At 50.8% G+C, this 27,877-nt stretch overlaps 1 protein-coding gene and 1 long non-coding RNA gene across 8 annotated transcripts in view; both read right to left on the bottom strand.

Annotated features, from left to right (window-relative positions):
- Window positions 1-27,877, bottom strand: part of AK8 (adenylate kinase 8) — a 132,400-nt gene that overhangs the window by 32,161 nt on the left and 72,362 nt on the right. For all 7 annotated transcript variants that reach the window (XM_055400002.2, XM_055400001.2, XM_055399999.2 and 4 more), the window contains one exon: window positions 18,842-18,983. In XM_055400002.2, coding sequence (XP_055255977.2) covers window positions 18,842-18,983 — 142 coding nt within the window. The remainder of the gene's footprint in view (window positions 1-18,841; window positions 18,984-27,877) is intronic.
- On the bottom strand, window positions 2,373-5,882 carry LOC129539420 (uncharacterized). Its single transcript, XR_008682451.2, has 3 exons — window positions 4,546-5,882; window positions 3,820-3,898; window positions 2,373-2,832 (listed from the first exon to the last, which is right to left on the bottom strand). It is a non-coding gene; the product is annotated as an uncharacterized LOC129539420 (long non-coding RNA).

Below are 27,877 nucleotides of genomic sequence, written 5' to 3'. Positions count from 1 at the left end.
AGGCCACCTAGGTCCCCGCTGGATCACACAGTGAGTCTCTCGGCCTCAATCCCTCCCTCTGTGTGATCTGGGAGGGCTGCTAGATGGTCTCCAAGGGCCTCCTCAGTGTGACTGTTGTGAATTTGGATCTTGGGATGAAAAGGAGGGCTGAGACCCTGGAGGGGTGGCGGATGGGGAGGAAGCGACGGAAAACCTGGCCAGGGACAGGAGGGGCTGCAGGGAGAAGGCCCTGGGCTCCTTGAGCACGGCCTTGGCGGTAACCTGGGCAGATGTGAAGGTGACACTGAGATGCCTCGTAGGAGCCTGTCCTAGCTTGCTCAGGCTGCCGCAGTGAAGAGCCCTGGAGGGGCCTTCCCTGGTGGTCCAGTGGCTGAGGCTCCCGATCTCCCAACGCAGCGGGCAAGGGTTTGATTCCTGGTCAGAGAACTAGATTCCACAGAATCTAGAGCCTGCATGCTACAACTAAGACCTGGGGCAGCCAAATAAAGAAATAAACAAACAAATACCTTTTAAAAGTGCCCTGGGGGCTGCTCCAGGCTGAATGTCCCCTCCCAGATTCCTGTGTTGGAGTCTTGAGTCCCAGCACCTCAGAATGCAACTATATTTGGAAACAAGGCCTTTAAAGAGGTGATGAAGCTAAATGAAGCTGTTGAGGGTAAGCCCTAATCCAATCTGAAGGGAGTGCTAAAGAAGAGGAAATCTGGACACACAAAAAGAAGAAGAGACCACGAGAAGAGGCGGCACAAGGGCGGCCATCTGCAAGCCAAGGAGAGAGGCCCCGGCAGAAGCCAACACCGTGACCTTGGACCTCAGAGCCACGGGGAAATGAATTTCCACTGTTTAAGCCATGAGGTCAGTGCTATTTGCTTCAGCAGTCCTGGGAACCCATGCAGATGCCTGAGAGGCATCTCCTCTTGCCATGTCCCGAACGGAACCAAGGGTCCCCTCCCCCAGCCCTGCTCCTCCCACATCCCTGGCCGGGAGATGGCCAGCAAAACACGGAGTCGTCCTTGACGGCTCTCTTTCTCAAGGCCTGACATCCGGTCTGATGGCACATCGACTGTTGTCTGTTTTATCTTCAGAATGCAGTGTCAGAGGGCTTCCCTGGTGGTCCAGGGGTTAAGAAATTCACTTTGAAATACAAGGGACACTGGTTCAATCCCTAGTCTGGGAAGATTCCACATGCCAGGGGCAGCTAAGCCTGAGGACCACAACAACTGGGCCTGTGGACCATAGCGCCTGTGCTCGGCAACAAGGGAAACCATCGCAGCGGGAAGCCCGGGCACCGCAATGAAGAGTCGCCCCCTCTCGCTGAGGCTACAGAAAGCCCTCATACAACAACTGAGAGCCAGTGCAACCAAAAAAATAAACTAACAAATCCTGCAGTCAGGGCCCAAGTACTTCTCACCACCTGCACGGCCACTGGGGTCTCTCACCTGGATGACGCCGACTGCACCCACCTGGCCTCCCTGCTTCTGCCCTGGTCCTCCTGCCTATGGTCCACTCCCCACCCAGGAGCCTGATTAGTCCTTTTAAAACATAAGTTAGGTCCCATCACCTGACGGCTCAACGTCCTTTTCCAGTGGCTCCCACCTGACTCAGGGAAGGCCCAGGTCCTCCAGGAGCCCATCTCCCTCCGACGCACCACCTCCCAGTCTGTAGCTGCTCCACTGGCCACAGCAGCCTCTGTGATGCCCCTGGACTTGCCAACCACATCCCACCCCAAGGCCTTTGCACCTGCTGTCCCCCGGGCCTGGACTGCTCTTCCCCAGATCCTCCCAGGATTTGTTGAAGCCTCTGCTCCAGTGCGCTCTGATCAGAAAGGCCAGCCCTGACCACCTTCCCAGCAACGTGCCACACACAGCACATCTGTGGGTTGTACATAGCCTTCTCCTCACCCCATGTGACAGACAGTGTGTTATGGTTTTGTTTCCTCTTGTGTCCCCAGAGGTTGCCTGTACCTGCCTATAATAGAGGCTCTGTCAATATTTGGTGCTTGTGTGAACAAAGTCAGCCCCATCTTGCACAGGAGGAAAACGGAGCTCAGAGATAGTAAAAACCATCTCATACTCACACAGGATTCCAGAGCCTCTGGCTTAACTGCTGTCCTGTCACTGGGACGGTGTGTAAAGGGCCATGAAGGTGCAGAGCAAGAAGAAGAGTCAGGGAAGGCTTCCTGGAGGAAGGAGAGTTTGAGCTAAGCCTTGCAGAAATGATAAGATTTGGACAAAACCCCAAGGTGCTCTGAAAGAAGACACATCCAGAACAAACACTGGGTGTTTAGGAAGCAGGAAGTAGGCAGATGGCTCAGGTGTAGGGGGCGGGAAGAGGGAAGACCCCCTCTCTGGGTCCCCATCCCACCGCCTCTTCTGTGGGCGGGAGGTCCAAGCCTGGCGGGTCTTCCTGGTGCACGCAGTCCTCTCCCAGGATCTAGAACCTACGCTTCATGAGACAGAGGCCTGGAGAGAAAGGAAGAACTCTGCCCAAGAGCCACACGGGGGTTTCCAACCCACAAGCCTCCCCCAGGGGGGTAGAGGGATCTAGAATCCGCAGATACTCCAACGCCAGCAAAGAGGCTATGCTTTATAATCTCAGAAAAAGTAGAGCTGAACTTCAGTTTGTGGGAGACTTTCTTAAAAGTTTTATTATTATTATGAAATAATCTCTGTGATATTTAGGGAGGAGAGCTGCACGCTTTTAGACCTCTGCCACGTGAGTCTGGCAGAGGCCCAAGTTTTTAAAGCACACACGGGGTTCACCAGTTCAGCCCTTGATGTATGCCTCTAAGGAAGACGGAAAATTGAAGTACACGGAGACGTCTCCCAAAGTCTCCTATGGGTAAAGAAAGCAAATATGATTTCTCCAAGTCATCTCAGCATCCACCCTCCTGCCTTTCTCTGGGAAATGAATTTAAGTTAACAGTCGAGCGTCACGCCTGCCAAAAATGGGGGCATCTTCATCAGAGCTGGACTCAAATGCCAACTACCCCGGGCTCCGTGCTGCTAAAGGTCACCTGTCACTCTCCACAGAGACTGGAAGATTGCTTCGGATCTCTGATAGCAGCGGAGGTGTGTTTATCTCCCCCAATGTCTCGGCCCCCACCAGCTTAGGCCCAACGGTTAAAACCCGCCAGATAAAGCCCGGTGGACCCCTAATAAGAGCTTAGAATCCACAGGGGAAAGAGAAATTGAGACGTACTTTGCCAGTGGAGACTAGCCAGCCTTTCTGGGGGGAAGGGGAGAGCTGGGCATGAGGGGAGATTTTCTGACTGTGAAGGTTATCAGACATTAAGATAGCAAATTGAGAAAAGTTGTCACTTTCTCCCCAAATGACACATTTACATGGAATGCTGTGCTCAAAGTAGAGGGTGGCAAACTGACCCCTTAGAGACAGCAGGGGAGTGGGACCGGCAGGACCAGGGGCTCTCAGAGAGTCCTCAGGAAAATATTTTAAATGGTCAATAAACACACTGTGTTTCAATATACGACAGCAAGGGCTTCCCTGGTGATTCAGTGGTAAAGTCCATCTGCCAATGCAGGAGACACGGGTTCAATCCCACGTCTGGGAAGATCCCACATGTTGAGGAGGAAGTAAACCTGTACAGCACACCTGTGGAGCCTGGGCTCTACCTCGGGAGCGGCCGCTACTGAGCCCACGGGCCTTAGAGCCCAAGCTCTGCAACGAGAGAAGCCGTGGCGATGAGAAGCCCGCACCCCGCAACTAGAGAAAAGCCCGCACCGCAACGAAGACCCAGCACAGCCAAAAATAAAATCAACAAACAATCTTAAAAACACACTACAGTGTAGCACGGAAACTTACATAACCATATGCAAAATAGAGAGCCAACGGGGATTTGCTGTCTGGCCCAGGAAACTCAAATCAGGGGCTCCGTGTCAACCTAGAGAGATGGGAGGGGGAGGGGGAGGGGAGGCAGGGTCAAAAGGGAGGGAACAGGTGTGTACCTGTGGCGGATTCACGCTGAGGTTTGACGGAAAACAGCAAACTTCTGTAAAGCAATTATCCTTAATAAAAAAATGAATTAATTTAAAAAATACACTACAGTGAGATGTTTGATGTCAGCATTTAACAAAGTTGCTAACCAAGAAAATACCGTGCATGACCTCAATGGGAAGGAAATTAAAAAACAAGAGGAGATACATGTACACGTCTGGCTGACTCACTTTGCTGGATGGTAGAACTTAACACGATGCTGTAAAGCAGCTACACTCCAATAAAAGTTAATCTTTTAAAAAAGAAAAAAACACCATGGAAAGCCCTTGTTACGCGTATGCGCCATACCTTCATAAAGACTAAACCCCCAGGCCCTCCAGCACCCAGCACCGGCCACGCCTCGTGGCTCCCGGCTGGCTGACTGCCCCTTGAGCATACCATGCAAGGCGCCTTCCGTCCACGCTGCCCACTGGGGCCAGCAGAGCTAAGCCTGTGGTGGCCTGGGCGTGCTCACTCTCCTTCTAGGAACTCACCGCACTTGTACTCCCTGAAAGACCCCGGGCGCTGCCGGCAAAGAGCTCAGAGGTAACGCACCGTTTTGATGTCGCTGCTTCAGAAGTAATCGCTTCTGTGCGCCCCCAGACAGACGAAAGAGCTTTGTCACACGCTGCCGCAAACTAAGTTTTAACCCTCGGAAAAAAAGTGCTGCTGACCTTCCGCGTTTGTTCAAAACCATCCCCACCAGACTTTTTCTTACACAAACACTGGAAATAAGTGGTGAAATGTCAACAGTCCCCAGGCGGGAAAATAGTGGAGAATCTCCCCCTCTTGTGGTTCTTACTGATGGAAGGATTAAAACACTCCAGTTCCAGGGACCATGGTTGGGGGCTGGGGGCCCCGTCACCACCACTGGCCGCAATCTTGAGCTTGAGGCCCAGGGTACCCCTTCCTGCCTAGCTCCAGGCCCGGTGGGTGAGCCAGCCGCTGCCTCTCAGAACCACTTCCTGCCTCCCCTCTGACCTCCCAGGCGGCTGCCAAATTCCCATCACCAGCTAATATTTCTTCTTGCTATAGCGAAGTGCATCGGAGCCAGGATGGTTGGGATGCACTGTTGCTGTGCGCCAAGTGGCTATAACAAGGGCGGTGGAAACCAAGCTGGCGGCCCAGGAAGATGGCCTGCGTCTCCGGGGAGAGTGGATAGGAGAGTGTGGATGAGGCAGTTTACTTGAATGGTGCGCCCAAGCACATGATGGCAGAGCTTTCAGAGATGCTGGAGGGATGAAGGGGTGGCCAGGACAGATGGCCCTCGGGTTGGGTTTTCACCTCTTTAACGCTGTCTCCAGATGTATGCCTCAACCATGAAAGGGAGAGAATACAGAACAAGGACAGGCGGGTGTGATTCAGCCTTCCGCAAGTGCTGTCTCACCTGGTTTTGAAGTCAGAGCTCACAACCCTGAGTTCTCCTTCCTGGGCAGTTTGCCAAGCCCCACTCTGATCGCTCCACTTCCGAGGCTCCCACGCTCCATCCAGGGACAGCCCCCAGAAGAGCCAATCCACCAAGAGAACTGCAAACCCGAGCTAACTGCCCTCCTGCCATACGGACGCTGCGTTCCACAGCTCAGCTGTGGTCACCCAGTCCCCAGGGTGCAGCCCTCGACACGGCCCCGCAAGGCACCCACCTCTCCTTTGGAGCCGTAAGTCACAGAGCTTTGCCTCCCATCTCTCTGAGTGTCATCGAGTTGTGTCCTACCATCAGAAGACCCTTTAGGGAAATCCTTAGCAGTCCAATGGTTAGGATTTGGTGCTTTCACTGCCAGAGCCTGAGTTCGATTCCTAGTCAGGGAACTGAGATCCCACGAGCTGTGCGGCGCAGCCAAAAAAAAAAACTTTAAATCTTACATAACAACAGAGGACAGATGACCCATGCTTTTCAAGCCCCCGCTCCCGATCCACAAGGCTGTTTGAACATTCAGATCTTCCCCGTCTGGCTCTGCGGCTCTTCTAACAAGAAGCGTGGTTTCGTCCCTGTGTGTCCTCAGCGTCATCTTCTGGCCCACAGATCACCGGGTGACAAGGAAAGTACCTTCCTCCATCCAGAGGGAGGCTGTGTGCATGGAGTAGCTGAGGGGCCAGCCTAGGGCCACAGCTAGTGAGGAGCTGGTCTGAGCTTGCTTTTCAGAAGCTCTGATCTCCACGCACAAGCCCGGAGCTCCCGGCGTACTAGGAGTAAGAGGGGCTCGCACAGCAGGAGCCCCTCGTCTGAGCGCCAGGCTCTGGGCAGAGAGCTTCCGCAGCACTGCCTCCCACCCCCACCCCACATCCTGCTTGCCTGGGCCCCTGGTCCTCATGGAGGAAACTGGAACGCAGCGAGGTGAATGACCTGCTGTAGGAAACTCAGCCTTTGACTTTTGATCTGTTGACAACACCATCTTGGTTGGATGGAGCATCTTCTAACTCACAAGTCCCGCCCGTGCTCATTTTCCCAGCAAACACGTACGTGAGTCTTGTAAAGGGTGAGGTCAGAAGGGCTGGGTTATCATCTCATTTGACAGATACCGAGGCCTAGAAAGGCTACGTAGTGTCCACAGACGGCTTACCAGTTTGCTGTTCAGCAAGACTATCAGAAACACATCCAACTATTGGGATACTTTGGGGGCAGAGAAGGATGGATGCAAAAGAGACAGTGGCCGAACGTTCGAAGAAAAGAGCAGACCTGGAAGAGACAAGGCCTGGAGCTGAACCCACTCCCACCGCCGTGACTCACACGCTCTCTCACCCTGGACCCCAGACACGTTGTTGAGACAACGGCTACTTCCTCCAAAGCTGTTCACTTTGACTCTGAAGCCCTCTAACCTGAGCGGACATCTGCATAGAGCGGCCAATGGACACCACTGCTCGGGCAACAGGGTCAGAGTGGCTGGAACACATCGGAAATGGCAAAGCCTTCTCCGAGGGTCTCGTGGTGTGGTCCTGCAAACACAGTGTCGCAGGACCAGGCGACAGGGTCACAGTTGCCCCAGCTATGGACTTGCGAACGGAGGCTCTGCTGTCAGGAGGGGCCTTTCAGCGCACCGAAATTTAAGAGAGAGCGTTCTTCCAAAAACAAAAGGCACCAGCGGAGCGCTCAGTGGATGATATGTATTCCGGCCCATGTCTGGCAAACTCTCAGATGGCAGCTGCGAGGCAGGGTCAGGCGGGTTCTATTAGCTCAATTAATGAGGAGTAAGATAAGGCTAACATCCCGCTCGTCGGGCAGCTCGGCGCAGAGCTGGAGTAATGGAGTTATTAACCTCAGTCAGCCACTGAATTGTGCGGCTGATTCCAACTCCATTTCCTAGTTCAGGCCTCTATTAATGGGCTGTTTATTATCCTTAATCCACACAAGGATCAGTGGCAGAAATATGAGAGCTTCCTGGAAGGACCAAGTGATAATAAGAGGAGAGAGAGGCGAGAAATCCTCCCCATCTCATATTTTAATTTTTCTCTGTTCTCTTAAGAGACGAGAGCGTCCTCCTCACTTTGGAACATGTCGGAAACGGCAAAGCCATTCTCCGAGGGTCTCGTTGTGTGGTCCTGCAAAACACAGGGTCCCAGGCAACCAAAAAATAATCAGCTTTTTAAATCAGACAGTGAGCTCTGGCATATTAACAACATACCAGTCCAGCTTTTAGTTTCATAATGTACCACATTATACCAGTGTTTAACACAGTGGAACCCGAGCGATCAGACCAGCAGTCAGCACAGGGACCTGTCAACGTGGTGAAACACCCTGATGACGGTTTCCCAGTTCGCCTGGCTCCACAGGACCCTCCTGGACAAAAAGGTGGTTTCGTCCTTGTCTCTTTCAGGGTCACTCTCCTGTCTCACGTGCTGCCAGGTGAATAAGGAGCTACCGTCCTCAATTCCAACCAACAGGAGGCTTCAAAATGCTTCCCTTAGGTAAGAAAAGCAAGCAGGTTGAGACTTTAGAGTAAAAATATTAATATTTTGAATAGAAATGAGCTATCTGTGCCAACCTACAATGAATAGATATAGCAATTACTCTCTGAGGATCATCCCTCAAGGATAACGGTATTTGCCATTGTAACCTCTCTCTATGAAACTGGAATTCAAAATCATATGGGTGGGACTTCCCTGGTGGTCCAGGGGCTAAGACCTTGTGCTCCCACTGCACAGGGCCTGGGTTCGATACCAGGTAAGGGAACTAAAGATCCCACATAGTGAAACTGAAAGATCCCGCATGCTGCAACAACAATCATGCATGCCACAGCTAAGACTCGGCACTGCCAAATAAATAAAGCAATATTTAAAAACAAAACAAAAATCACACGAGTAACTAACATAATAAATGTTTTTCATGATTTTTAACGTGTATGCAAATCAGTGGCACGCATATTTGGGGCCTGTGGGTGTGTAATTTATCATATGACAACAGGAGAGAAAACTATATCCTGCACTTTGAATGGGGGCTTCTCAGGTGGCTCAGCAGTAAAGAAATCGCCTGCTGGCGCAAGAGATGCAGGTTCAATCCTTGGGTTAGGAAGATCCTCTAGAGGAAGATATGGCAACCCACTCCAGTATTCTTGCCTGGACAATTTTATGAACAGAGGAGCCTGGCGGGCTACAGTCTATGGGGTTGCAAAGAGTCAGACACAACTGAGCGACTGAGCACACACACAGGCACACTTTGGATGAGAGTCTGTCCTCCCACGAGGAGCTGTGGGCAGGATATTTCAGAGCCCACTGTGTCCGTGGCACTTGCCAATTATAAATTAAACATACAAACACACAGCAGTGGCGCTGTCCTGTTGAAAGAGTAGAGGCTATTGCTCCATTTGACAGATAGGACAACTGAGGTTAAATGTAGTTTTTTTGAGCCAGCTAGCCAGTGAACAGGGATAGACACTCATCACCTTGCAGAACAGGCACAACGCAGCCATTTAGAGCAAAGGGCTGAGGTCGAGGCTGGTCTCCTCCAGGCGGCCTGGGGCAAAGGACGCAACTTCTCTGAGCCCAGGTGCCTTTCACTGAACTGACCTACTTTGTGGGCTACTGAATGGACTAAAGGAGATGTAAGGCGGGCACACGATTGGCACTCAGCAGACCCCAGGTTTCACTAGCGTCATTCCTGTTGTCAGGGCGATGATGAGGGTTAAAGGTGAGGGGGCAGGGCCGGAAGGGAAGAAGCTATTGAATGGACTAAAGGAGATGTAAGGCAGGCACACGATTGGCACTCAGCAGACCCCAGGTTTCACTAGCATCATCCCTGTTGTCAGGGCGATGATGAGGGTTAAAGGTGAGGGGGCGGGCCCGGAAGGGAAGAAGCCTTCTGGGGACTGCCCTAGGAACAGGGTAGGGCCGCTGCATAGCAGAGTCAGGAAGTGGATGCAGATGGGGGCGGGGGCAGAGAGGGAAAGCCGCTCCGTCAGCACTGGCGGAGGCCTGGTCAGAACCTTCCGGGCTGCCTCCCACACCGAGTGGAGGCTTGTTTCAAGGCCCCAGGAAAGCTGAAAGCTTCGAGACCCACTTGTCCGGGAAATGTACAGGGCAGCTGGCACTTGGGCGGGTTGAGGGGTCGGGCCCAGCCCCTCTGGGTCGGGGGGGGGGATTTGTGTCCACGGGTCTGGGTCCCCTGGGTACTTCTGCTCTCCAGTTCCCTGGGGAAAAGGGCTGTGTTTTTAGCAAAAGCCAACAAGACACCCAGCACCGACTGGGAGCCACATGCAATGCGAAGAGACTTGTCACTGCCTCCCCAGGGACAATCAAACCCCTCTGGGCCCCTCTAGATGTGGGACACACTACTGTCTAGTTTAAGAAATAATAATAAATAAAAAATGAAAACCCACCGTGCTTGCAAAGGAACCTGCGGAGCAGTTGCCAGTTTGCACAAAACAACCTGGGACACAAGACGCTCATCAAGAAACCGTCCTCGGGTGATTCCTCCCTCGCCCCGAATTGAGTCCCGTGGAGCACAGAGCAGAACAGTAAAGAAAACAGCATGAGGAAAATCGACGCCGCCGTTCTGCTGAATTCAAGGGGCAACGACTCAGCAAGGGTCCCCTCTTCCACCCTCTTTCCGGGCATTTCTGAGAGCTGCAGCAACAGCTCTGACCCAGGCCCTTGCAGATGGACCTGACCCAGACCTTGCCGGCTGGCCCTGCAGCTGTACAGACTGGGAGGACCAGGAGGTTCAAGGCATGGCCCACCCCATCCTTTCTTCACAGCGTCAGAGGGAGGGTGCAAAAAAAAAAAAAAAACCCGTCTGTCTGATACACTGCAAACTTTCCAACATCAATCAGAAGCCTGTACTCCCTTTCCATAGTAAACATTAATTTTGAAAGGAAATACAGTGCTACAAACTTGCATCATGAAATGAATTATTTTTCAGTCAGGCAAGGGCAGATTTCTAGATGTAGTCTTGGACACTTCTTTGTTTCTTTTTCTTTCTCTTCTTCTTTTTTTTTACTATTATTATTATGTTTTAACAAATTATGGCCCATTTTATTTGTTCTCAAATAACTTTTTCTCCTTTTCGACACATCAATGACTTGGTTTGTTTCCCTCACGATGAGATGTTGGAACCAAGAGATTGATACTGCTCAGCGGAATATAATTTAGTATTATGCGCCATGGGTTTATGAAGCAGGAGTCAAACAAAACATTGCATTTGAACACTATGCATTTATTAGCTCTATGGAGAGATTTATATTTGACAAGGAGACAATAACTTTGCTTCCTGATAAGCCGAAGAGGTCTATTTCTGTGTCCAATGCACAGAGTAGCTTGCCCTTCCCCAATAACTCTATTTACTACTATGAATATATTTTAATAATAAAATTGATATATATGTAAATTTATTTAAATCTAATTTCATCGAATCCTCCTAAAAAAAAAAAAGAGCCTTTGTAGATTGTTTTCATATCTGAGTTATAGATTTCTGTATCGTATTTCCAGATTGATTTCCAGGCTATAATTCTGTCAAGATTTCCTCCCGGTGTCAAAAACAGCAGCACCACAGCTAGAGTGCTTTGTAATTGGCATCACAACAGAACCAGAATTACAGCCTTAACACTCATCCCAGTGCTGGGTGGGTTCCTATCAGAATATTTCTCTCTTCCTTAGCCTCTTCCTGGGCTTGAAGGTTTATGGCTAAAATTACTTTCTAAATTAATTACAAAAATGCTGCATTGAAAGCTGAGGCTGAGGCAGTGGATTAGACAGAGATAAGAAAGGAGGGGGGAAAATACACCCTCAGTGAAGGGAGAGGAGTACAGAAGGATGATTAAACAGGGGCAGACGGTTAAATCTAGGCTGTAAACAAACACCTCCCCCATCCCCAGCTTGTCCTCTGCCTTAGGGTCAAATAAATTAAACTGGCATTATTTACTACATAAAGAGAAACTGATTTTTATTTTGTGGTGAATGGAGAAGTATTTCTTTGCAAGCTTGCCCTAAATCAAAGAGGTTCTTGAATCACCCTCCCTGTGTGCTTTTAATAAACACCAGGCCGGATCCCTATGGGTCGTTGCAGCCCTGGCCTGGCACAAGGGCTGGTAAATAAAACAGTTGTTTTCCCCCCTCAGGGTTCAGAAAAATGAGCACTAGGCTGTCTCCCTACGTCTTGTCAATGACCCGTCCCCAGCCTTCTTCTAAGTGACTGTCTGCATTTGTCCTGATGCCTTTCATCTTCAGGTCGATGGTGAGCCTACTCAGAAACTAACTACCAACACCAAAGTCTGCTCCATTTCCAGAAAACAGAGGGTGGAAACTTGGTCTCATAGCCCTGTGATCTCTGGGATGCTCAGGCTGCCCACTGGGTCCCGGCTGCTCGAGAACTAACCAGACCTTTCAGTCTTCCAGGAGGGAGCTCTCCAGACCCAGTGCTGGGAACATGATTAAGACAGGGCTGAGGAGAGACTCCAACTGGGGGGGGACAGAAGAATGCCCCTCGCGAAGAGGTCCACCCCTAGCCCCCAGAATCTGTGAATGTGCTGCGTTACCTGGAGCATGGGCTCCACACCGAGGTTACACTAAGGACCTTGATAGGTTAGATGATCTGGGTGGACCCGCTCCAGTGACGGGAGTCTGAGAACTGTTCCCAGGTCTGGTCAGAGGGAGATGTGAGTACCGGAGAAGGTCAGGTGTGGCAACGCTGCTATCTTTGAACAAACAGGAAGGGGGAGACGATCCCAGGATGGGAGGCAATTTCGAGAGGCTGAACAGTGGAGGAAATGGACTCTTCCTAGGGCCTTCAGAAAGGAAGGCAGCCCGGCTCGCACGCTGATGTCAGCCTGACAGAATGGTGAGACAATAAACAACACACATGTGCACTATCTGAGCCACTAAGCTGGTGGCAGTGGTGACTGTTCAGTTGCTCAGCCGTGTCCCACCCTCTGCGACCCCCGGGGCTGCAGCACGCCAGCCTTCCCTGTCCGTCACCACCTCCTGGAGCTTGTTCAAACTCACGTCCTTTGAGTCAGGGGTGCCATCCAACCATCTTGTTTGTGGTAGCTTATGACAACAGTCATAGAAAATTAATTTTCTATTTTCTAGAACCAACTCATGCTCTTCTTAGACAAACAGCAGACCTATACAGAGACAAGTGATTTGCAAAATAGACCCACCTTGGGACTCAGGTGTAGACATTGCCAAATAAGGGTCCGAAAAGTTTAAAGAGAGAAATAGAGAGAGAATGAATATTCTTTGGAAGAAGAATTACTCCAGGAAACAGGAGCACACTTTAGATAAAGCCTTATCAAGGACCTCTTTGGTAGCTCAGTGGTAAAGACTCTGCCTGCTAATGCGGGAGACACAGGTTCAATCCCTGTCCGGGAAGATTCCATGTGCTGAGGAGCAGTTAAGCCCATGTGCCTCAACTATTGAGCCTGAGCTCTGGAGCCCGGCAGCTGCAACTGCTGAGCCTGCATGCCGAAGCCCCTGCTCCGCAACAAGAGAAGCCACCACAGTGAGAAGGCCATGCGCTGCGACAAAGCATAGACCCTGCTCGCCACAATTAGAAAAAGCCCTCGTGAAAGCAGTAAAGAAGCAGTGCCGCCAAAAATATAAATGAACACATAAAATGTTAAAAAAAAAGCCGTATCAATGCTCAAAATAATTTAGAGAGAATAGACTCTATGATAGGAGAAATCAAAGAAAAGAGGATGAGATAAAATTTAAAAGGAGGTATTCTAACGCACATATACAGAATCTAGAAAAATGGTTCTGAAGAATTCATTTACAGGGCAGCAATGGATAAACAGACGTGGAGAACAGACTTACGGACCCGGGGAGAGGGGAGGAGAGGGGAGATGTATGGAGAGAATAACATGGAAACTTCCATCACCATATGGAAAATGGAGAGTCAGCGGGGATTTGCTGTCTGGCTCAGGAAACTCAAACAGGGGCTCTGTGTCAACCCAGAGAGGTGGGGTGGGGAGGGAGACGGGAGGGAGGGTCAGGAGGGAGGGAACAGATGTGTACCTGTGCCTGATTCATGTTGAGGTTTGACAGAAAACAGCAAAATTCTGTAAAGCAATTATCCTTCAATAAAAAATAAATTTAAAAAAAAGGGAAAAAAATTAAAAGGAGAAGAAAGAAAACTGACTGCATGAAGGGAAAAAGAGAATCCCCTGATGGTCCAGTGGTCTAGACTGGGCATTTTCACTGCCGTGGTCCAGGTTCAGTCCCTGATCCAGGAACAAAGATCCTGCAGGCTATGTGGCTCAGCCAAAACAAGTCAAAAAAAAAAAAAGTAAGGGGGGAAAAGAATAAGGGAAATGTAAAAGAATTATAGAAGTGAAAAAAGACGAAATAAGAAGTAATACTGATATTTATTTATATAAGCTTATTGTGAAGCACAGATTTAAAAAATAATACAGAAAGGAAAAGGAAAAGATAAAAGTTATTAGAAAGAAATCTTAATTATGGAAGACAGATTACGAATGTCCAACATACATTTAATCGGTCTTGCTTCCCCAGTGGCTCTGTGATAAAGAATCTGCCTGCAGTGCAGGAGCCACGGGAGATGCGGGTTCGATCCCTGGGTCAGGAAGATCCCCTGGAGGAGGGCATGGCAACTCACCGCAGTATTCTTGCCTGGAGAATCCCATGGACAGAGGAGCCTAGCAGGCTACAGTCCATGGGGTTGCAAAGAGTCAGACACGACTGAAGCCACTTAGCACACCAAGTGAATGAACCAAAAAAATATTAATATATGTACTAGAAGGAAATTCTCCTGAAATAATGGAAAAGGGAAGGATTCATAATATTCCACAGAAAAGTAATAAAGAGAACCAGAACAGACACATGGGCTGGTGAACATAAATGAATTGAGAGAGAGAGCATCCAGACATAAGAAGTATATTACCTTAAATGTAAAAAACTCACGGACCTCAGATGTTCCCGCAACCCCACAGGTGTCAGAGCGCAGTACAGAAACGATGCAGGATGCTGAGGGTAAGACGTGATGGGAGAATTCTTTACTTTGTTAGGTGTTTACAAGTAAAGGTAACAGAAAGACAATCTCAAATGTGCAAGAATTTAGCAAGTTAAGCATGTACGAACCCTTGTTTAAAGTGACTCAAAGACTTGATCCATTCAAATGAACAGTGAATTAAAATGGATAAATGGAGAGGCTGAACAATGTGAATAGCTGGCATTGAAACTGCATCCAGCTGAAGAGAGAATGAAAACTTCTCAAATACAGTAAGTACAGCTAAAAACAGAACGCAATTGTTATATTTCGAGAAATAAAAGCTTAGTGATCTTAAAAGTAATAATCTGTGTACAACAGACTGAGATCACATGTGTCTGTTCCTTCCAACCATCCCCGCAGCCCCCGCGGCCCCCGAGGGCCCCGTGGCCGCCAAACAAAAGTGGAGGTGGGGCAGGGAATAAGGAAGTGGTACGTATGGGAGCATTTTCTCCTTCATCTTTCGTATAACAGAGTCAGAATATTCTGTTTCATTTCAGAACTGACAAATTGAGAAATACAAGTTTAATCAAGCCGACCTGACGAGACTAGTAGAGCTAGAAACAGATTATCTTCTAAACCAACTGGGGGGAGGGGCGGAGAGGAGCGAAACCAACAGAAGCAATAAGAAAACAAAAGGAAAACACCGACCATAAAAAAAGATGGAAAACAAAGGAAACCACGATGAAGCGTAAAATAAAGTGATAAAAAGCAAGAATACAGCGGGATGAGCTCAGCCACTCAAGGAGAAAGACAAGCAGGGTGAATAAAACACATTAAACCCAACTGCATTCTGTCCCACACACAGCCTGAAATAAAGGAGGCAAAGCAACCGATGGTAAGAGACGTGCAAATGCCACGGAGAAAACAGGGCTGGGTTGTGGACAAACACGGCACGTTGAGCCGTGCACACACTCTGGTTCCTCCCAAACCCCCAGGAAACTGACAGGAAAAGGATTCTGAAACCCTAACCAGCAAAGACAGGGAGAATTGAGGGAGGGAAGGCAACTTAGAACTGAACCTGGCAGTTCAGTGGATAAGATTCTGCTCTTCCACTGCAGGTGGCCCGGGTTCAGTTCTTGGTTGGGGAACTAAGATCCTGCACGTTATAAAGCATGGCCAAAATAATTAAATTTTTTAAGGTTTTTTTTTTTTCTTTTTGAGGCTTGGAAGAGCTGGATCAGTGGCAAGAAACTGCAGAGACCTCAGAAAGGCAAATCTCAAGTCAGCAGCAGGAAAAGCTGAGAATAAACCCAGTCCCTATCAGCAAATCCTAAAAGGCTCAGGCACAGGTACTGAAATGGAGCCATGCTAATATACATATTAGCAGACATAATATGGGTCTGAATGTTCCACACAGCTGGACAGGAGGCTGGAAAATAGGCTCTTTTATTTCAGACACCAGTGTGCTCCAGTGAACGCTGATGTGTTGCTACCCAGGAGAAAACAGAGTCCGTGCTGGAGGAGACAAGCAGTGGTCCTGTCCCAGACAGTCACTTTCATCAACGTGATGCTGCACGATGAACACACAGCTGACATAAACCTTTATGAGCTAAATAACACGGCACCAAAACACAGAAGGCAAAAGCTGCGGGAAACACAAAATCAAATTATTAACAAGCCTGCTCCAAGGAACAGTTACTGCTGAAGTTTTAAAAACCATTCCAGCCATAGGCAAAGAATGAAAACCTATGAAATGACCACATCATTGATCCCATAAGCCTAACAAAGGACAAAACACATGGAAAAAATTCACACCCATATTACATAAGCTTATTAATACAAAAAAATCTAAATAAAAGTGTAGCCAATACCATACAATAGTATATTAGTTTCCCACTGCTGCCATAACTAATTACCACAGGGGTAGTTTCTTTAAAAAGCTCAAAACCATCATCCCACTGTTCTGTAGGTCAGAAGTCCGGTACAGGTTCAGCTGTAGCACAATCAAGGCCACTAGCATGGCCTACCTACTTCAAAGCCAGCCGCTCAGCCACCTTAATTACACCGGCAAAGTCCCTTCTGCCATGTAACCTAACATTCACAGGCAAGACATGGTGGGGAGGGGGCTCCGCAGGTCATGGAGAATCAAAACTGTGTCTGCACAAGGTGCGTATTGAAAGAATAACACACCATGACCCAAGTGATAGTCATTCTAGGGATGAAAGGCTGACTTACTATCAGAAAACCTGCTAAAATAATTTATTAATCCATACGTCAAAAAGAGAAGGAAAAAACATCTGTCTTAGAAGATGCCAAAAAAACCTCTGAATGAAATTCAACATCAGCTTCAGACATTTTAAACTCTAAACACTATACTTTAAAAAATGTATTTATTCTGCATTTATTTTTGCTGTACCACGTGAGGCATGTGGCATCTTAGTTCCCCGACCAGGGTTAAACCCATGCCCACCGCAATGGCAGTGAGGATTTTCAACCACTGGACCACCAGGGAAGTCCCAGAACTACACCTTTTTAACTTTATAAAAACTCTATATACCTCGAATGACAGTGATAACTTCGTGGCAGAGTACAGGACAATCCTTCAGGTCAGAGGGCAAAAAAACAAAAAAAACACTTGTCTGTCATGAGCCAGTTCTGGAAGTACTAGTCAATGCAGTTAGGCAAAAGAGTAAAATGAAGAATATAAACACTGGAAAGGAAAAGGACAAAAAGATAAATATTTGTGATGACACGATCATCCCCCTGAGAAGTCCAAGAGAATCAACTGAAGACCTACCAGAAGCAGTCAGAGGCTTCCAGGAAACGAGCTGGGACATAAAGATAAGTAAGAAAAATCAGTACCGTTCTCAGAATCCTGAGAAATCCAGTTAGAAAATAAAAAGGATGCAAATATCTTATTATCACAATATCAACAAGAAGAACAACAGGTAATACAATACCTAGAAATACACTTAAAATGAAAAGCCGGGGCCCCAGTAAAGTGTTGATGGGCTCACAAAGGGGCAAGGAGAGAACAGGGCCACAGACTGCAGCAGACCAAGCCATAAAGCCAATGGGATTCCAGCTAAAACGTCGACAGCAGTGTTCATTTGGAATACTGAGTATGTGAGACAGACACTAAGGAAGAGTAACGAGGGGCTTCCCGGGGGGTCCGGTGGTTAAGACCCCCTATGCAGGGGCCTGGGTTTGATCCCTGGTCAAAGAACTACATCCTACGTGCTAAAGATTCCACGTGCCGCAGCTAAGACTCAGTAGAGCCAAAGAAACAAAAGAAAATAGTCTTTAAAGAAAGAGTAATGAGAGGGCCTTGTCCTGCGTTGGCTATTTTGAAATACACGATAAAGCTGAAGTAGTTAAATGGGGTGGTTCTATGCCATGCTAAGTCACTCCAGTCGCGTCTGACGCTGGACTGACTCTGTGACCCCATGGACTGCAGCCCACCAGGCTCCTCTCTCCATGGTATTCTCCAGGCAAGAATACTGGAGTGGGTTGCCATGCCTTTTCGCTGCAGAAGTACACTTGTGGGGAACAACAGAAGGTTTAGAAGTACAGCCAAGTGTATTGACGGACAGCATCTACAAGCAGACAGTGGTCAGACCGCATATAAATACATACCCCCAAGCCACCAGGTGGCTGACTCTCTTGGCATAAACAGCAAACTCTGACAGCCTTTGTTTTCTTCATGTGGGTGGTCTTTGTTTATTTCTACAACATCTACAGTTGTGGGGTGCTCTCAAGTTCAACTTAGTGGAGGAAGGGCAGAATATTCAACAAAATGTGACATAGTTTTGAAAGAAATGGCTAACGGTTGGGGGAAAAGGAGGCTGGTACAGCAAACTACATCAAAATAAACATCAGGGACTTTCCCAGTGGCCCAGTGGTTAGGAATCCGCCTGCCAGTGCAGAGGTTCCGTCCCTGGTCCAGGAAGATTCCACCTGCCTCGGGACAACGAGCCCAAGACGCAACTACCGAGCCCGAGCGCTCTAGCACCTGTGTTCCCTGTCAAGAGAGCACCCCTGCTTGCTGCAACCAGAGAAAGCCTGCGTGCGGCAAAAATACCAGCCAAAAATAAAGAAAATGATTTTTTTTTTAAACTTAAATAAATATCAGACGCATCAAAGATCCAAATGAAAAAGGAAAACTGGAAAAACAGTAGCAGGAAAGCATGGATTGTTCTGCACCACAATCCCACAATGCAGGCAAGACTGGTTGATACGTGTCACCACTCACGGATGAACGTTCAGGTCTAGTAAGGTGAGCGGCAGAGCCGGAATGTGAACCCAAGCCAGACCCCTGGTTCACAGGGTAAACAGGACGGGTGGTGGGATGGGGGTGGCCAGGACACGTGCCCTCTCGGGCCCATGGGCAGGCTCCAGGCAAACTGCCCATTGTCACAGGGACCTGGAGAGGCGGCAGAGGCTTTCCCAGGCGCCCACGGGAGGTGGGCTGCTCACCTGTTGGGCTTGTAGCCCAGGTGGTCCATCATGTGCGCCTGGTCCAGGTCTCGCGGGAAGCCGTGCAGCACCCACCCTCTCTCAACGCAGTCCTGCTGGTCCAGGCGCTGCTTCAGTACCTTCATGATGATGTGGTCGGGGACTGTGGAGAAAGGACAGCTGGTCACTCTTCGGACCCATCAGGAAGGTGAGGGCGCATCCGGGGTTGTTGCCCACCAGCTTCCTAACTTCATCTGACCTGGGTTTGAACTGGTGAAGAGGCAGGGTTAGGTGGCCGAGGATGTAGGTGCCTGTTTCTCGGGGCACTCCGCGTCCCACCAATGAGGGGAACGTGTCTGTGCAGGGAGGGAATGCACTGGGTGACCTTGATATTGAGCTTTCCCTGACTTTGACAGGATAGACCCCCCTCGGCAGCCAGGACAGTTCCCAGCTCTCTACTGATGTGCGGGCACCCTTCTCCCCACCCTGCCCCCCAGGATCCAGCTTTTGCTGCAAAAGACTTTTTAAGGAAGCCCCGGTGGAAGGTTTCGTTTTCCTCCAATGGAGCAGTAGTGGTGCCCCCAAGGCTCTCTGCTAATTTACGATGCACACGCATCCCACCCCTTCCCCCTGGTTCTCCCCTCCTTGCTGTTTAGAATCAAATCTCTCACAGGAATCACAGCGTTAGTTATAACCGGTGACTGAAATCAAGTCTCGTGGAGAAGGAGATGTTAAGAAGCCTCTTGTTTACATTACTGCAATTGACATTTTCCTGAAATTTATACCTTTCTTCCCAGACTCATTAAATGGCCTGTGTTGCTAATGTACTGCATTCTAGCAATTTGCACTGCATTTTCTGCGCTTTGCACTCATTTTTCCAGAGATACTTGGTAAATATTACCATTGTTTGCTATAAATGTGGGCCTGATGACGAGCAGGTTTTCTGAGCGGCAGTGACAGAGTGGTTGGCGGCTTCTCTGGAGATGCTCGGTTGCCCTCCAACCGGCCATCCGGGGGTCAGCCCAGTGGCCCTAATACACATGACTGGAACCTTCCCAAAGGTCCCCTAGGCTGACAGCCGGGTGAGAGATCCAGAAAAAATAACTACCAGCTGCTCTACTCCAAGGCCGGGACACACCAAGTGACCACCCTGCTGCCCGAGAACCATAAACCTCCACCTAAACCTCCTCCAATCAGGATTTTCCTGATTTTGTTTTTACATCTTTCCGTCTTCCTTCCCCAGTCTGAAGGAAAGAGCAGGAAAGGGATTTTGCTCTAATGAGACGATCTGGCTGAGACAGGTCAGTGAGGAGTTGATACAGTTAATCCCATCCGTTCCCTGCTAAAACCTGCCATGGCTCCCCAGTGCTCTTCGCTATGGTCAACAAGGCCCTGCAGGGTCCACAGCCTGCCTCCCCTAGGTGAATCTCCCCCCAGCTCTCCACCTCCCCTCAAATGTGCTGGTCCCTCTAGCCAAGCCTCCTTCACCCATGCCTTGCCTGGGGCCAGGCCCCCAAGGAGTGTCTGCTCCCAGGATGGTCCATAGCTGGGTTAGCAGCTGTGTTTCTTCACTTCCGCTTGCCGCCCTGTTCTTAATGCTCCAGCTGAAGCTTTGCGTAGTGCTGCCTCTCACCAGGACAAAGGACCACGCCCACCTCGCTTTTCCATAATGAACACAGTGCCTGGCACGCAGGACGTGGTGGAAGAAATAGACCGGAGCCCTCCGTTTGCAAAACTTCACTGCAACAAAGAAGCTAGAAGCCAACTTGACCAGACTCTGGGGAGCTCAGAAGAAGAGTGGGAGCTGGGCTGGGGGCACCCACAAATCTGGGGTCTGGTCTCAGCCCTGCCCTCGGGTGCCAGCCGACCTCCGCTGGCCCCACGGGCTCCCCCAGTCCTGTTTCCTCGTCCATCAAGTGGATGCCGGGCTCCATCTCCAGGGCATCAACACGACACGTCGTCCCAGGCGCGTGCAAGGCGCTCAGAGCTGGCGGCCTGTGCTCTTCGGTTTGGGATAGGTAGTCAGGAAACAATGATCCATGAACCCTCGTGTGCTTCCCCTGGGGTCAAGGTGTTCTAAGTTCGCTCCTGGGATACAGGGTGGCTGATTTCAAGCAAGCCTGGGCAGTTAAAGATGGAGAGATTTAGGGACTCCTGTCCTGAGTCCTCTGTTCTTATCCCAGGGGTAGGAAACCTACCGATTGCCCCCTCACTCCCCAGGAGCTGTTTGTATTCAGGGCAGGGGCTGGGAGGGCAGAGGGGCAGCTGTCACGGCTTCGGGGGTCCCCTCCCTCAGCTCTGCACTGTACTCCCTACACACACAGTGCACACTGGCTCCCACCAGTGACTCCTGTGAGGAGTCGGGGTGTGGGGAACCACCGCTAAGACCACTGTGTGAATAAGGAACAGAACTTTTCTCTGATTCAGAAACATCATGTTATCTGTCAGGAGAAATGAATACAGATTAAAGACAATGAGGGTCACGAATCTGCTATACAGCCTTCCAATCCAGGCCTACCCCTAAATATTTAAGGAGATTCTCACGGAAATTGAAACCCATCCAGAAATAAGCCTTTCCCAGTGTCTGTCCGGTGGAACGTTGTGTAGCATCTGAGCTGTGCCCGGGCTTGGGGTCTGAGGCTGCCACCCACAGCAAACAAGAAGCCAAGGGCCCTGACCTCCTGGAGTCTACATTCCAGCCAACGAGACAGACGATGCACAGATAAATAAATAACCATTTCAGAAAGCCATAAATACTAGGAAGAAAGTGAACCACGTGATGGGACGATGCTGGCTTGACTGGATCCAGGACGGCCTCTGAGGTCACAACGGGCCGAGGTCTGGACGGTGAGTTCAGCCTCATGGAGACCTGGGGAGGGTGTTCAGGGTGGAGCTGATGGCAAGGGCAAAGGCCCTGAGGCTGGAAAAACCTTGGCATGTTCAAGGTTGGAAAAAGGGTCAGCATGGCTGGAGTGGAGGGTGTCTGGGAAATGGACGTGAGGGAGTCCTGCCATGTCTTCCGGAAGGAAGTGGATCTGCCCGCTCCCTGGTAATCTGGGCACAGACCCTCAATGCACATTTATTGAAAGAACACACAGGGGCTGATCTCAGGATCCTGAGCTAGAACGCCCAGGAATGTGTGCTTCACCACATTTGCACAAGTAAAACGGCCCATTCTGTAGGAAGAGCCAGTGGAGTCCCCAGCTGGGGTCCAGGCTCCAAGGATGCAGCTAGGAGATAGTACCTTACCTCCTGTGAAGTCTGCTGAGCAGCCAAGAATTGATGCCGCCAAACTTTGGTGCTGGAGACAACTTTTGAGTGTCCCTTGGACAGCAAGGTGATCAAACCAGTCCATCCTAAAGGACATCAACCCTGAATATTCACTAGAAGGACTGATGCTGAAGCGGAAGCTCCAATACTGTGGCCACCTGACGGGAAGAGCGACTCACTGGAAAAGACCCTGATGCTGGGAAAGATTGAGGGCAGGAGGAGAAGGGGACGACAGGGGATGAGATGATCAGATGGCAACCATCCAACTCAATGGACATGAGTCTGAGCGAACTCTGGGAGACAGTGAAGGACAGGGAAGCCTGGCGTGCTGCCGTCCACGGGATCGCGAAGCGTCAGACACGACTGAGCGACTGAACGACAACGAAGTCTGCAAAGAGCTCAGGCTGAGGACCCCCGAGTGCAGACCAGCTGTGACCAGCTCCAGGGGTTTAAATTTCCAAAAGGAAACCAAATCAAAACAGGAATTCCTTGGTGGTCCAGTGGTTAGGACTTGGCGCTTTCATTGCGGTGGTCCAGCTTCAATCCCTGCTCAGGGAACTAAGTTCCTGCAAATTGCACGGCATGACCAAAATAAATAAATAAAAGGAAAGTAAACCATCTTTTGCTGACCCCACAAGCACAGTGCCCTCAAGTCCTCGGGCACCGGGAGTGGCTGAGGGACGCTTCCATCAACACCCCTCAGAGAGGCCGGCTGGGGTACAACAAGTTCTCTGCATCCCTCTCCAGACCTGTCCCCATCAGCCCTGAAACTAAAGGGGCAGGATCTTCACCTACAGGCGGGGAAGGTGACTGGGCTGAGCTCTAAGGCAGGATGGGAGGACAGGAAGATTAGTTAAGTATTGCTGCCTTTACGAGAGTTCCTTAGAATAAAACCCAGAAAACTCAGCTCTCGGCTCCCCTGGGCTCCTTTCTTAAGAGCAAATTTGCGCGGAGAGCCCTGGGGTCCAGCTGAGGGACCTCCCCGACTGTCAGAGTCCTCCTCTACGACACCTGCCTCACCGGCTGTTATGGGGCTTGGAGACAACCCATGGGGCCTACCAGACCCATAGAGGTCTTCTGAAGGGAGGTGCAGGTATAAATTTAATTCCTTCTGAAAGTGTAGCCAAAGTCCTACCAGGTGGCTATTCTGAAGCCATTGGTAAGCACAGGGACTCAAATCGCAAACATGACCATCTGAGCGTGAATCTGGCTTCAGGAACAGGCTGTGGCCTGAGACAGGCTTGCCCTTGGGGAAGGGTCCCCTGGGGTAATTAGTTTGCTGACCAGTGATGCCCTGGGCCCGGTGAAGGCCTCTGTTGATGAGGGTGAGGATTGCACTAGGCAAGTAATTTTCTTCACTAATCAGTGCTGTTGGAGACCAAGCTGCAGTTAGGGGTGGACAGATGAGCACTGAGCTTCTGAGGGCAACAGAGGCTGCTCGGGGGCTCAGAGAGGGAGAGGCCTGGAAGGTCGTCCCATTGACCACCCTCATCTCAAAGCTGAGAAACCAAGGCCCCAAAAGGCTGTGAGTTAAGTAACCTGTGCAAGCCAGTTGCTCAGCTGGGGAGAAATCCGACTCAAGGTCAAGAAGTCTGACCAGACAGAAACACAAAGAGACTTCTTGGTTTGGGGCTGTTGTTTTTTTTTTTTTTTCCTTGTTAAGTTGGCAAAGATTTCTAGAGGGAATTTCCCAACTGGCATCAAAAGTTAAGATGCACATGCCTTGTGGCCCACCAATCATGTTCCAAAGAATTTGCATCCAAGATACAACTGCAGACAGGACAGAAGATGCGCCCATGGAGGTGTCCGTCTCAGTGTGTTTATGACAGGGATGACGGGGTCGGTTTCAAACATCCTTCAGCAGAGGACAGCTCACATAAGGGACGCGACATCGATGCAGCATGCTACTAGGGGACCTTTACAAAATCAGCTATGTTGACTTGGAAAGAAGCCTCTGACAGAATATCAAATGGGGGGAAAAAGCAAGTAAATGACGTGGATAATAGGATCTGGTGGTTAAGCTGCTACGTAAGTTGCTACGTCCGACTCTTGCAACCCCATGGACTGTAGCCCGCCAGGCTCCTCTGTCCATGGCAAGAATACTGGAGTGGTTTGCCATTTCCTTCTCCAGGGGATCTTCCAGACCCAGGGATTGAACCTGGGTCTCCTGCACTGCAGGTAGATTCTTTACCAACTGAGCTACCAGGCAAGCCACTGAAGTATATATTGACATACATACAGACACACAACGCGTACACATGCAACACACACACAGGGGAGAGAGGAGGGGCCACACTGATGCCCCACGAGCGATGGCTGGTCCCTCGGGGGCTCAAGGTCCTAGAGTCGAGAGAGACGATAGCACAAGTCAACACGTCCCAGCCTAAGAGCCGAAGGACCCAGGAGGTGTGACAGTGAGGGCTTCGAAGGAGGGCAAGGTCTCATCGCCCCCAAGGATGGGGAAGAAGGTGGCCGCCCATGCAGACCCCAGCTTCTAGCCAATACCAAAACGAGCCCCTCTCTGCAGGCTCTCAAACGAGCGCTTCTCCTGAGAGGGGCTTCCCACGACTGTGGATCAGTAATCATCGGTGGAGTATTTGTTTAACGCTTACACCCTCATCCCCCACTGGAGAAAGCAGGGGCCCTCGCCAAGTCAGGCTCACCGCTACCCCCACACCTGGTACACGTGCCAGGCACTCGGCAGGTGCTCAGTAAACACTCTTTGAACGAACGAATGAGTGAATGACAGCATAGCACCATCTCCGGAAACCAGGCCTGTTCTCCCAGCACCGAGTCAGGTCCCGTGGCAATGGGTTCTCCCAGGGTTCCCTTTCATCCACTCCACGACGTACCTGTGAACTAAACAGGTAGTCAAGGGAATACGTCCAGGCATTGGGAATTAGTTTCAAAATAATCCTACATGGGGAGAGGATTACACCGTTGATCCAGAAAACGCAGGTTCCCTGTGCTGGAGGGTCCCTCGGGCTCCTTACTCTACTCTCTCTGCTTTCCAAGCATGTTTAATGGCTTCCATTAACAAAGTGGGTGTTTGTCTAAAGGAAATGAATTAAAGGCCTAAAAGAGGTTGAAACGACCACTGTGAGACACCCGTTGCAGCGGGTCAAAGGATGACTCTCCCTGGAAGGCTGTCCTCACACCCCAGAAGCAGCTCTCACTTTGGGGGGACCCAAGGGCTGGATAGAGTCCTTGCCAGCTGTTACTCTGGGCCCAGGAGCCTGGCATCATGGTACCGGCCCAGATCTGCCCTCCCTGGGCGATCCTGGGAAAGCTGTTTAGAGCCCTCCATGTGTCTCGGTCAAGGTTGAACATCAGTAACCAGGGCTCCTGGGACCTGGGAGACAGAGGCTGCAAGGCCACAGAGGTCTGCTGGTCCCCTTGAAGCACGGACAGCTCTGGGAATCACCAGGGGCCTTCTCCCAGGGATGGGTTGTGCTCCCCCGTTAGAGGCTGGGAAACACTGCTGGCCGCTAAAACAAATGACAGACACCCCCCCCCCAGACATGTCCTGGCCCGTGAGAGACCCTCCCAGCAACGGTGGCTCAGGCCCAGGGGTGAAGGAAGGGTGAGCAGGACGACGTGCCTTCGGTGCATCTCCCAGGCCCATCCCCGTATCTCCCGCATCAGGTTTCCTGCTCTGTGCCTTTGTCTGGCTGCTGCCTTTCCCCCCGCCCCCACCACTGTAGGCCATCAACTCCCTTTTTCACCCCTGCACGGTCTGACCGGCCAGTTCAGCAAAAATGCAGAACAGAGCTTGCCCGCGGTGTTCTGCCGGAAGTTGAAATTCTCCTTGATAATGCTGTCCACTGTCCTTCATCACCCTCTCGGAGAGGGATCTCCAGCGCGGCCTCGAGTCTGTCTCCATTGAGTCAGATGCCTCAGGCTTGCTTTCTGGGCTTGACAGCTAACATCTTACCCTGCGCATAAGCTACTGCCAAGGGCTACCTCTCCGAACCGTCCTGTCAACCCTAAATTTAGCAAAGTGCAAGATATGAATATCCCATCATTTCATAAAGGCCACATCACATGCTTTCGGGTGTTATTTTTTTCTTTTTCTGAAAATCTTCCACGAGAGATAGCCGTCCTCACATTGACCTCGAGGTTATTAAAATCTCAATTCGCTTGTTCCCTGCCGGCCGGGTGTGCTTGGCACAAGGGTGGATGGGGAGCCACGGTCACAAGTGAAAGGCTTTCAGGCACCAGGGGGACCCACTGGGCCCCCCACCGACCCCACTCAGGACACCTGGCCCATCCTGGTCTTGAAGGGGAGGCATGTTCAAGCTTCCTCCCGCCTGTCAGTCCCCTGGCTCATGCAGAAGGAAGGGCCCTGTGATCAGGCCACCGTGAGGTGCCTGGAAGGGACCATTCTTCCTGGGCGGCAGGTCTGCATCCTCAGTGCAGTCCACCTGGGAGAGCCGGTGGCGTTCATTAGGGAGGGTCCTGAGAGAGCTCCCAGGCCAGCTCATGGAAGTCCAGTGGAAGCCAGAGCCGAGGGCAGAGGGGACCCGCTGGAAACCCTTTCCCGGACCCTTCCTGCTGCACTTTGCACCTTGCTGCCGCCTGTGGTCCAAGCCTCCACATCCTTGTGAGCATCCCTGACCAGGGCTCGGCTGGGGGAGGTAGAGACCCCAGGGCACCAGGCTGCTGGTGCTGGCCCCAAAAGGCTGGGACGGACAGCGGAGGAAAGGAAACAGCTCCCTCAGCCGGTGCTTCAAGGTAAAAAATTCCCAAGGTTGACTGCTCAGGATTCTCCATTTAACCCTCCTGCCACCCCAGGGCAGATCAGAAAAGCCCAAGGACCTCACACACACATCCGACACACTACACACACCCAGGCACTCACCTATAACACCTGCACGTATCCCTGCAGGACACACACACAACACACCAGCTACACATCTACCTACACCCTACACAGGCTACACCCATATGCACAACACCCACTGCACCCCACACCCTTCAGCACACAATAGAGCACACACACACACCTGCCCTCCCCCCACCCCCGAAACACAGCCTGCAGCGGCTTTCCTTCTTCAAGGCCCTGTTTGAAAAGTAAAGGGGACACTTGGCATCTGTCGGGGTTCATGGGAGGCTCAGCACTTTCCTCTCCTCTCCACATCCCAGCACAGCTCGCGGGCCCCGCCCCCTCCTGACCCAGCCAAGGGGGAGCGTCTTGGAAAGGAACCGGGTGGCTGCTGCGGAGGAGAAAGAAGCACTGCTTTTGTTTTCGTTTTCTATTTCCATCTCATGCATACTGATGCTTGAAGGAAACAGGGCGCCCGTTCCCGCCACACGTCTGCCTCTTCCCCAGATTGCTGGGGGCTTGGCTCAGGCTGTGGATTGGGCTCTTCCCGGCCCCGATTTACTAAGCATTATAGTTCAGTGAAAGCTAAACGCCACCATTTCTGGGAGCCCACCACCCTCGGGATGGCGCGGATTCCTGGCAGCCGAGGCCTGCAAGGCCTCCCCGCGGCCGCAGCCGGAAATCAGGAGTGTGTGCAGCGCCAGCCGGGCCTGGGGCCAGGGGGCCCTTTAGCGATGCTCTTTGTTTGTTATTTACTGCCACCTGCTGGTCAGCCATGGATCCTGCGGCCCAAGTGAGCACTTGGGATAAATGCAACATTTCTAAAACCAGTACAGGACGGGAGGAGGAGAAAGTGGGTTATTCCACTTGGTTGCTCGCCACCATTCTTCGGGGGTGGGGCGCAAGCCCCCTTGGAGAACTTATTTCCTTCGTGAACTCAAGTCACTTGCCCTGACAAGCGC

The sequence above is a fragment of the Moschus berezovskii genome, chromosome 11, assembly GCF_049115385.1.
Source record: "Moschus berezovskii isolate FMDL1 chromosome 11, NW_MosBer_1.0, whole genome shotgun sequence".
NCBI lineage: Eukaryota > Metazoa > Chordata > Mammalia > Artiodactyla > Moschidae > Moschus > Moschus berezovskii.
This window is presented reverse-complemented; position numbering and strand designations above follow the sequence as displayed.